The 11,033-nt window shown below is 25.0% G+C and overlaps 1 protein-coding gene and 1 long non-coding RNA gene across 2 annotated transcripts; both read left to right on the top strand.

Annotated features, from left to right (window-relative positions):
• Nucleotides 1-560: 560 nt before the first annotated feature.
• Nucleotides 561-1,331, top strand: LOC136091093 (uncharacterized). The gene has a single exon (XM_065818078.1). It carries the CDS (start codon nucleotides 561-563, stop codon nucleotides 1,329-1,331), a length of 771 nt encoding a protein of 256 aa, XP_065674150.1.
• A 2,845-nt stretch (nucleotides 1,332-4,176) lies between these two features.
• LOC136090529 (uncharacterized) lies at nucleotides 4,177-8,674 on the top strand. The gene is made up of 4 exons (XR_010643467.1): nucleotides 4,177-4,392; nucleotides 4,705-4,773; nucleotides 4,930-5,043; nucleotides 8,582-8,674. It is a non-coding gene; the product is annotated as an uncharacterized LOC136090529 (long non-coding RNA).
• The last annotated feature ends 2,359 nt before the right edge of the window (nucleotides 8,675-11,033 follow it).

The following is an 11,033-nucleotide window of genomic DNA, read 5'->3' as shown; positions in this document are numbered from 1 at the left end:
AATTAAGAAGTAAAAATAAGAAAGCCAAACAAAACTTAACTGCTGATTAGCCAATTATTTTTTGTGCTGGACAAATTTACGATTTGGCCACGAAGTGGCCGATCTAGCAACCTTGCCACCGATTATGTCGGTTTTAAACAGATATTTTAAATATTCTTTGTCTACCGCATCAAAGAGTTTGTTATTCTCTGTATCTTGGTAAATCTACCAATGCTAGAATTCCAGATTTCTTAGATGGATAAGCTGCATCTTGTTAAATCTACTAATGCTGGAATCCCAGATTTCTTAGATGCTGGAATCCCAGATTTCTAAAATGCTGGAATCCCAGATGGATGAGCTGCATGGTAGATGGATAGGCAGCATCTTGGTAAATCTATCAATGCTGAAATCCCAGATTTCTTAGATAGATGTGCTTGCGATACTTAGTTAGGAGCTTCAGATTCTTATCCTTTAATAATTTAAATAACATATATGGGTGGCGAACATCGTGGTGAACAGACGCGTTTTCTTACAGTTAAATATTTTTTGGAATTTTTTTAATTCGTTAAATAAAAATTGATATGTCTAAATCAGAAGAGTTAGTTTCGATTGCTATGATGAGAGAGCTACTAAATATTCAAAAAGAAACAATTTTGTCTTTTTTTCATGAAGCATTATCGAACATAAATGAGAGGTTTGATAACTTTCAATCTAGTTTTAAAGAAGTTCGGCGAGAACTCGACGAAATGAAATCTGGATTAAATTTTGTTGGCGATGTATTCAACGATAAAGCTAGAGCAGTTGAGGAAAAAATTAATAAAGTTCACGATGATTTATCAAATGTACGAAAAATGCAGGGTAAAATATCTTCTGACAATATTGAGTTAAAATTAAAAAGCGTTGATATTGAAGACCGTAACAGAAGAAACAATTTAAGAATTGACGGGGTCGTTGAAAATAGCGAAGAAAAGAATTTGGAAATCACAAAGAAAAAGGTAAAGCAACTATTTAAAGATAACCTTGGTATTGAAAAAGATATTATAATTGATCGGGCTCATCGAGTGGGAGTAGCTAATGATAAACGAGAACGAACTATTGTCTTGAAGCTCCGGGATTACGAGGACAAAAAAACAATTTTGGAAAGAGCAACAAAATTAAAAAGAACTAATATCTTTCTAAATGAAGATTTTAGTTTTACCACGCGAAAAATTCGAAAAGAACTTTTTGATCAGGCGAAGATACATCGTCAAAATGGCTATTTTGCAAAAGTTGTTTACAACAAACTAATTGTTCACGAATTTCGAGAAAACACCCGCAACACAGATGTTATTCCGACATGCGTAAACGAGTAAGCGTTTTGAGTATTTTATTTTTTAATTATATTAAATATTTTTAAATTATACATTTTTAAAAAATGGCAGCGCTTTTTCCACAGAAATTAGATTTTCACAATTTAAATTTAGACTTTTTTGAGGACAACTTTATAAATAACCTATCAGAAGAAAATATAAATATTTTTCAAGAAACTCAAATGAACTTAATTAACACACCGTATATTGATCCTTTTGAATTTAAAGTAATAGCAGATGATGGCTCATTTTCTGTATTACACATAAACATTAGAAGCATGCAGCAAAATTTTGATAAACTTAAAGAATTTTTAAATATTTTAAACTACACGTTCGACATCATATCTATTTCAGAGACTTGGCATGATACAGAAAGTTCTTTTGAATTAAATTCTAATTATATATTACCATTTTATAAAGAGGAAATGGGAAAAAAGGAGGAGGATTAGGAATTTATGTCTTAGAAAAGTATGCTTTCAAGATAAAAAATATACTATGCTTTTCAAATGATAACTATGAAAGCCTTTTCATTGAAATTATTAATAAAAAATACCGAAACATTTTAGTTGGATGTGTTTATCGTCCACCGAGTGGAAAAATAAAAAGTTTCGAAACCTTTATCAAAAATACGATTATGAAAATAAATAAAGAAAATAAGACTTTATATATAACTGGTGACATAAATCTTGATGCTCTTTCTAACACAAAATTTCCAAAAATAAAATCTTTTTTTGATATGCTTTTTAAATTTCCCAGCAAACATGTCAGCGTTGAATCAACGTTGAAAACCGGTCGCAGCGTAGAAAAAGCGTTACAGTCACAAAAATAACGCGCTTTCAACGTTGAATCAATGTTTGTTGTTGTATACTAAATCGCGGTAAATTTAAACGTTGAATAAGCGTTGAAATTGTAACGTAATTTAGCTTCTCAAAAAAAGACGTTTCTTCAACGTGGAATCAACTTACGCAAAAAGCCATTTTAAAGACGATTCAAAATCTATGCTTCATCAACGTTAAAAATAAACCGCTTTTTAAACGTCACATTTTCAACGTTGAGTAAACGTATAAATATGAACTTATATTATCTTCTCAAAAAACCGCGTTTATTCGACGTTGAATAAAAGTACGCAAATAATCACTGTAAAAACGTCGCAAAGTTGAAGGTTTATCAACGTTAGACATTAGCTGCATTTTCAACGTATTTAAACTATTTATGAAACAACGCTTATTCAACGTTACATATACCAACGTTGAAAATGTGGTAGTTAAAAAACGTTGAAAAAGTGTTATTTTGCCAACGTTAATAAAACGTTGTTTTGACAACGTTGAGGAAGTGACACATTGAAAATTATTGTCTCATTAACTAGCCATTACAAAAATAATTTGCCGTAAAGAAAAGGCAATGAAAACTTAATAGAATGCATGCAGATGGTATAAAAAAAATATTTTGATAAAGTTATGTTTTATAACTTCTTTTTATTGCGGCTAATTTAAAACTTTTAGATTTTGCATCAAATTGTATATAACATACATAAATCTCAGAGTATATTCGGTTTATTCAGGTTATTTTTGTTGATGATTTATTTATTTTAAAATGACCATTTTAATAAATTGCAAAGTTGTATTAAATATGTTATTTCTAAGTTACAAATAGCACTTAATTTTAATAAGATTCAGATGTTTTAAGTAATATCAAAATTAATAAAACATAATAAGTCAGACTAAATTTAGTCTGTTCACAGACTAATTTTTTTATTTATTTGAAAAACTTTAAACACCTTACCCTAATTATCAAGCAAATATTCAGTATAAAATCTTCGACCAATAATGAAAGTATGCATTATTAAGTGTTTTTTTTATAAAAACACATTTTGATAAGAAACTTTATTTCCGTTTTTTTGAAAAACTTCTAATTTTAATAGGAAAAGTATTAAGTCCTAATTATAGAGTTGGTGTTGTATATTTATTACTAACATTTATTCTTTATCATATATTTTTATTTATTTTAATAATATGTATTTATTCATATATATATGGGTAAATTTATGAATATATATAAAAGAAATATATACATTTTATATGTGTATATATAATGTTTATATTTCTAGTCCTAATTTTAGAGTTAGTGTTGTATATACAATTCTAACATTTATTATTTATCACATACCTTTGATGTATACATATAAATATATATGTATATATATACAATATATATAAATACATATATATATATATCATACTATATATATATATATATTTATATATATACATATATATAAATAAAATATATATATATATATATATATATATATATATGCATATATATATATATATATGTATTTATATATATATGTATATATACATATATATATATATCAATATATATATATATATATATATATATATATATATTTATATGTATATATACATATATATACAGACATTATATATATATATATATATATATATATATATATATATATATATATATATATATATATATATGTATATATATGTGGTATATGTATATATATATATATATATATATATATATATATATATATATATATATGTATATATACATATATATATACATATAAACTATATATATACATATAAACATATATATTTGTTCCTAAATGTATATATATATATATATATATATATATATATATATATATATATATATATATATATATATATATATATATATATATATATATATATATATATATATATATATAATATATATATATATATATAATATAAACATATATATATATATATAAATATATATAATTATATATATTTATATATATATATGTAAATAAAACAAATGATGCCTTTTTTTTAGATGATCTATTACAATAACTTCACAATCTTGGGCTAAAGTTGTTTATTTTAAAAACAGATTGAAGCAGAGGCAGTTGCTCTATATTGTTGGGTAGAAGATGGTTGATTATTTTTGTCAACTGGTGTTCATGCAATATAAGCTGCCTATAATAGTTTTCCAATTGATTATTCATGGAACAAGCTTAGAGTTAAAAGATTTAAAGTTACCGGAGGTCATTAAATTTTACAGTACTCATTGCTATTTTGATTGTTTTATATGAATAAAAAAACTGTTATAGTTTTATATTAATGGTGAAGTACTATATCAAATAAACTTCTATAACTAATGGTGAAGTACTATATCAAATAAACATCTAATAAGTCTTATTTTTATTTTGGGATAAGTAAAATTTTGAATCTGTTTATTGTATTATGATTGCCTAGATATATATCGTAATCTGTTTGCACTGTGTCTACATTTTAGTTTTTACATTTTTGTTTATATTTGTTTTACTTAATAATTACTTATAAGTATCTATTATTAGATACAGAAGTAGGCGAAGGATTTAATTTTACGACTACAGAGGACTCCAAAAAAGAATGAAAGTAATTATGTTAGTGAATGATTGTGTTTCTCTTTGCATTTAACTTTTTATATGGTGAAGAATAAATAAAACTTAATATTAACTATTAGTCATATCTGATTTTAATAATACTGTTTAAATTTTTTTGACATGTGATAATTTGATTTTAAGTGTAAGTTTATTTAGTAAAGTTCTGGTGGATCAAAGATAGAGGAATGATATGGTTTTAACTGGTTTCCATCTTATGAGCAAAGTACATTATATGATTTAAATTGATGGTTTATAGTTACAACTGTTCAAGTAAGTTTAATTTAGTTAATTTTTGTATGGAATTGTGACTATTTTTAATTGTAAAATTTGACTTCCATAAAATGTATATGTCTATAATTATATATATATATATATATATATATATATATATATATATATATATTATATATATATATATATATTATATATATATATATATATATATATATATAGTATATACTAGTATATATATATAGTATATATATATATATACATAGATATATATATATATATATATATATATATATATATATATATTATATAGTATATATATAGATAATAATATATATATAAATATATATATATATATATATATATATATATATATATATATATATATATATATATATATATATATATATATATATATATATATATATGTATCATGTATAGCATTACCATTTTTGATAAATTCAGAACTCTAACAATAAAAACAAAATTATTTACGTTGGAATCTACATAACTTCAAAAATTATATGTTTTTTTAAAATTTGATTGTAATCAAGAAAAAAAATATTTACATATTTTTTTAAATCATTGTAAAAGTAACTCTATTAAATGAAATGAGCTATTTTACAATTATTTTAGATTTCAAAATTGCCCATATATGTTTTCAACAGGGTTAAGGTCTGGACTTTGTGGCAGCCATTTAAGGATGTTAGCTTTACTTTTTTTTTAGGAACTGTTGTGTCGCTTTGCATGTGTGTTTAGGGTCGTTGTCATGGTGAAATAAAAATTTGCGATCAATTCTTAAACGGATTGACATAAATTTTTTGAAAGCCAATCAACATACAACTTCCCTGTCATTATACATTCAACATTCACCAGTCGTCCCACACTATTTGAATCAAAACATCCCCGAGCCATAGGCGAACCACCTCCATGCTAGACTGTTTTTGTAAGATTTCTATCTGAGAGTGCATCACAAGGTCTGCGCCAAACTCTTTGTTGTTTTTTAAGCCAAGTATTTGACATTTATTCTTATCAGTCTATAACACTAAGTTCCAAAATGCCTCACACTTGTTAATATGCAATTTTGCAAATGCTAAAAGTTTTTCTTTGCTTATACGACTAATGAGGGGTTTACTTTTCTGGAGAAGGTTTATTTAAACCACCTAAATTATTAAACCACTTAAATTAAGTCTTCTCTGTACAGTTCAATAGGAAACATTTAATTTAAGATTTTCAAAAATCTGCCTTTAGGTTATTGTTGAATTTTTTTTTTTTTATCAGTGCAATTAGGATATTGGTTATTGTTGAAGTCTTAATGAGGCGACCAAGTCTTTTCTGATTTTCAGCAGAACCAGTTGTTTCATCCTTTATACCCATCTTCCTAGCACCACTTACTGATATTTGATATTTTTCATCTCATTGCTTGTAGGTTAGGCCTTTTTTTGATCAAAAGTGACCCGAGATCTGATGTCCAATGAATAACTTTAATGATAAACCATTATTATTATTTTAACTTTTTCTAAAAATAAATTCCAAAAAATATAGTTTAAAATGCTTATTGTTAATAACTTTAACAAAATATTTTTGATGTTAATACTTTTAAGTAAATAGTTATTTACAAAGCATTATATTTCATAATAAAAATGTAGATGTTTCTTGTTTTTGTCACATTTTATTTAGACAAAAAAACTCTAAGTTAGCAAAGTTCATTTAATAGAGTTACTTTTGCATTGAGTTAAAAAGAGTTATAAATTTTTTTTTTTTCTCTGGAATCAAATTTAAAAATAAACTTAAAGCATTTGCAGTTATATAGATTCTGACGTAAATAATATTGTATATATATATATATAAATATATATATATATATATATATATAATATATATATATATATAAATATATATATATGTATATATATATATATATATATACAATATTATATAATATTGTATATATATACAGTATCGGACAAAACGAGTGCAACCAAATAATGCTAATTTAGTTTCTTTATATAAAAGTGCTGCATTTTTTCAATTGAGAGAAATAACTATGTAATTGTTTAGAGACAAAGTTCTTCAAGTTTTATTCATCACAAAGTTCATTATTTGTACACGAAAATTAATAAATTAAAAAAATTCCCACAAAACAAGTGCAACTCGACAAAATGTTGACCAAGCTGTATTTCGCTATCAATATTTCATAGCGAATCCTTTGTTGTCGATCACAGCCTTGCATCTTCGAGGCATAGATTTGATCAGGTGATCAATGAAACTTTGTGGAATCGCTGTCCGGGCCTTTTGGATTTGTTCAAACAGTTTATCCTTATTATGAACACTTTCACGATTAACTCTGCGGTTGACGATCTCCCACAGGTGCTCGATGGGGTTGAGATCCGGAGATTGAGGCCGCCAATCCTTACCGATAGGTGGTTGTCTTGAAACCACTGCTTGGCTACTTTTGCAGTGTGTTTCGGATCGTTGTCTTGCTGAAAAACCCATTTTATTGGCATATTCCATTCAGCATGAGGTAACATAACATTTTTCAGGATATTTTTATACATAAAACGGTCCATTATTCCATCGTTTCGATGTATTGGACCTAGACCGTTAGCAGAAAAATACCCCCAGACTATTACATTGCCTCCACCATGCTTCAGGGTCTTATGGCAGTAACGTACAGCGAGGCGTTTTCCAGCCGGTCGACGTACACCGCAAATGCCATCGCTCCCAATGATATTTAACTTCGATTCATCACTGAACAGGACAGTTTGCCATTTCTGCACATTCCAATCAAAATGAGATGTAGCAAACAGGAGTCTTTTCTTCTAGTTTTATAGTGAAATCAGCGGTTTCTTTGCAGGGCGTCGAGAAAACAAACCGGCTTCAACAGCACGTTGTCTGATTGTTTGGTCCGATACAGGCAGCTCTAATTGCTGTTGTATCTCGACTGATGATATCCAGGGATCCTTCTTGACGGATCTGACAATCATAGAATCCTCTCTAGAAGTGGTGGAACGCGGTCTTCCACCTTTGTTATCTGCTGCCAAGTTCCCCGTATAACGATATTTGGAACATAGTCTTGATACGGTCCATTTTTTCACGCGATGTTTATCATAAATACTTTTTTGTGACATTCCACTTACGTAATCGTCAATAATTTTTTTTCTTAGTTCCAACCCAAGACCGTCGGGAGCCATTTTTGCACTTGAAGTCATAAAAATAATAAATATAAGCAATCACGCTTCTCAAGGCTTACCGTGTTACATTTACCTTGTGATGATACAATAATGCTCTGTGGAAAACAATGTCTTGGTTGGATGTGGACTGTATTGATGTAATGAAACACTTGTATAAGTTATATATATATATATATACATATGTATATATATATATGTATATATATACATATGTATATATATATATATATATATATATATATATATATATATATATGTATATATATATATATATATATATTTTTACTTTTTAAATTTAATAATAATTATACTAATTTAATAACATTTTTTTTTTACATTTGCTTTCAGACTACTAATGGTACAAGTTTTGTTTTTTGATTTAGATTCTGTATCTCAATGATATCCTGGCCTATCGATACGATATCCTGTTAATTGTATTTTTATATATTGCATAAATATATATGCAAACACTCAAACACATAAATTTTAAAGAAAATATTTTTATTTTTATATATATATCTATAAATTGTATAGGTTAAGCTTTTTTATATTTATCATTGTATATTACTGTTTGTATTAAAAATTGATTTTGGAAATATTGCTAGGGCAGAGTTCAACTTACAATTTAGTTTTATTTGCCAATTTAATATATATTATAGCCACGTTTAATTACGTTTAATAATACTTTGCGATATTTTATACAGCGCATTTAAGCGTTGGTTCAACGTTATATTTTAACCTTTACTCAACGTCTTTGTGTCACGTTAAATTGACGTTTTACTAACAACGTTACAAATCCTTGCAAAATAGACTGCTTTAACAGCGTTTATGCAACGCTTTTTAGGTAACGTTTTTTCAACGCTAAGTTGCGACGTTTATTCAACGCTTTTTATGTAACGCTTTTTCAACGTTTAGTTGCGACGCTTTTGTAACGTCATTTAGTAACGTTTTTTCAACGTTACGCAATAACGTTTAATCAACGTCTATTAAACAACGTTACATATCTTTGCAAAATCGATTACTTTGTCAACGTTTCCGCAACATCTTTTGCGACCGGTTTTCAACGTTGATTCAACGTTGTCATGTTTGCTGGGCTTATTCAACGTTACATATACCAACGTTGAAAATGTGGTAGTTAAAAATCGTTGAAAAAGTGTTATTTTGCCAACGTTAATTAAAGTTGTTTTGACAACGTTGAGGAAGTGACACATTGAAAATTATTGTCTCATTAACTAGCCATTACAAAAATAATTTGCCGTAAAGAAAAGGCAATGAAAACTTAATAGAATGCATGCAGATGGTATAAAAAAAATATTTTGATAAAGTTATGTTTTATAACTTCTTTTTATTGCGGCTAATTTAAAACTTTTAGATTTTGCATCAAATTGTATATAACATACATAAATCTCAGAGTATATTCGGTTTATTCAGGTTATTTTTGTTGATGATTTATTTATTTTAAAATGACCATTTTAATAAATTGCAAAGTTGTATTAAATATGTTATTTCTAAGTTACAAATAGCACTTAATTTTAATAAGATTCAGATGTTTTAAGTAATATCAAAATTAATAAAACATAATAAGTCGGACTAAATTTAGTCTGTTCACAGACTAATTTTTTTATTTATTTGAAAAACTTTAAACACCTTACCCTAATCATCAAGCAAATATTCAGTATAAAATCTTCGACCTATAATGAAAGTATGCATTATTAAGTGTTTTTTTTATAAAAACACATTTTGATAAGAAACTTTATTTCCGTTTTTTTGAAAAACTTCTAATTTTAATAGGAAAAGTATTAAGTCCTAATTATAGAGTTGGTGTTGTATATTTATTACTAACATTTATTCTTTATCATATATTTTTATTTATTTTAATAATATGTATTTATTCATATATATATGGGTAAATTTATGAATATATATAAAATAAATATATACCTTTTATATATGTATATATAATGTTTATATTTCTAGTCCTAATTTTAGAGTTTGTGTTGTATATACAATTCTAACATTTATTATTTATCACATACCTTTGATGTATATATATATATATATATATATATATATATGTATATATACATATATATATATAAATACATATATATATATATATATATATATATATATATATATATATATATATATATATATATATATATATATGTATATATATATATGTATTTATATATATATATGTATATATACATATATATATATATCAATATATATATATATATATATTTATATTTATATGTATATATACATATATATACATACATTATATATATATATATATATATATATATATATATATATATATATATATGTATATATATGTGTGTATATGTATATATATATATATATATATATATATATATATGTATATATACATATATATATACATATAAACATATATATTTGTTCATATATATATATATATATATATATATATATATATATATATATATATATATATATATATATATATATATATATATATATATATATATATATATATATATATTATATATATATATATATATATATATATATATATATAATATAAACATATATGTATATATAATTATATATATTTATATATATATGTAAATAAAACAAATGATGCCTTATTTTTAGAAGATCTATTACAATAACTTCACAATCTTGGGCTAAAGTTGTTTATTTTAAAAATAAATTGAAGCAGAGGGAGTTGCTCTATATTGTTGGGTAGAAGATGGTTGATTATTTTTGTCAACTGGTGTTCATGCAATATAAGCTGCCTATAATAGTTTTCCAATTGATTATCATGGAACAAGCTTAGAGTTAAAA

This window comes from Hydra vulgaris, chromosome 14 (assembly GCF_038396675.1).
Source record: "Hydra vulgaris chromosome 14, alternate assembly HydraT2T_AEP".
Classification (NCBI taxonomy): domain Eukaryota; kingdom Metazoa; phylum Cnidaria; class Hydrozoa; order Anthoathecata; family Hydridae; genus Hydra; species Hydra vulgaris.
Note: the sequence above shows the minus strand (reverse complement) of the source record. Positions and strands in the feature narration are given on the sequence as shown.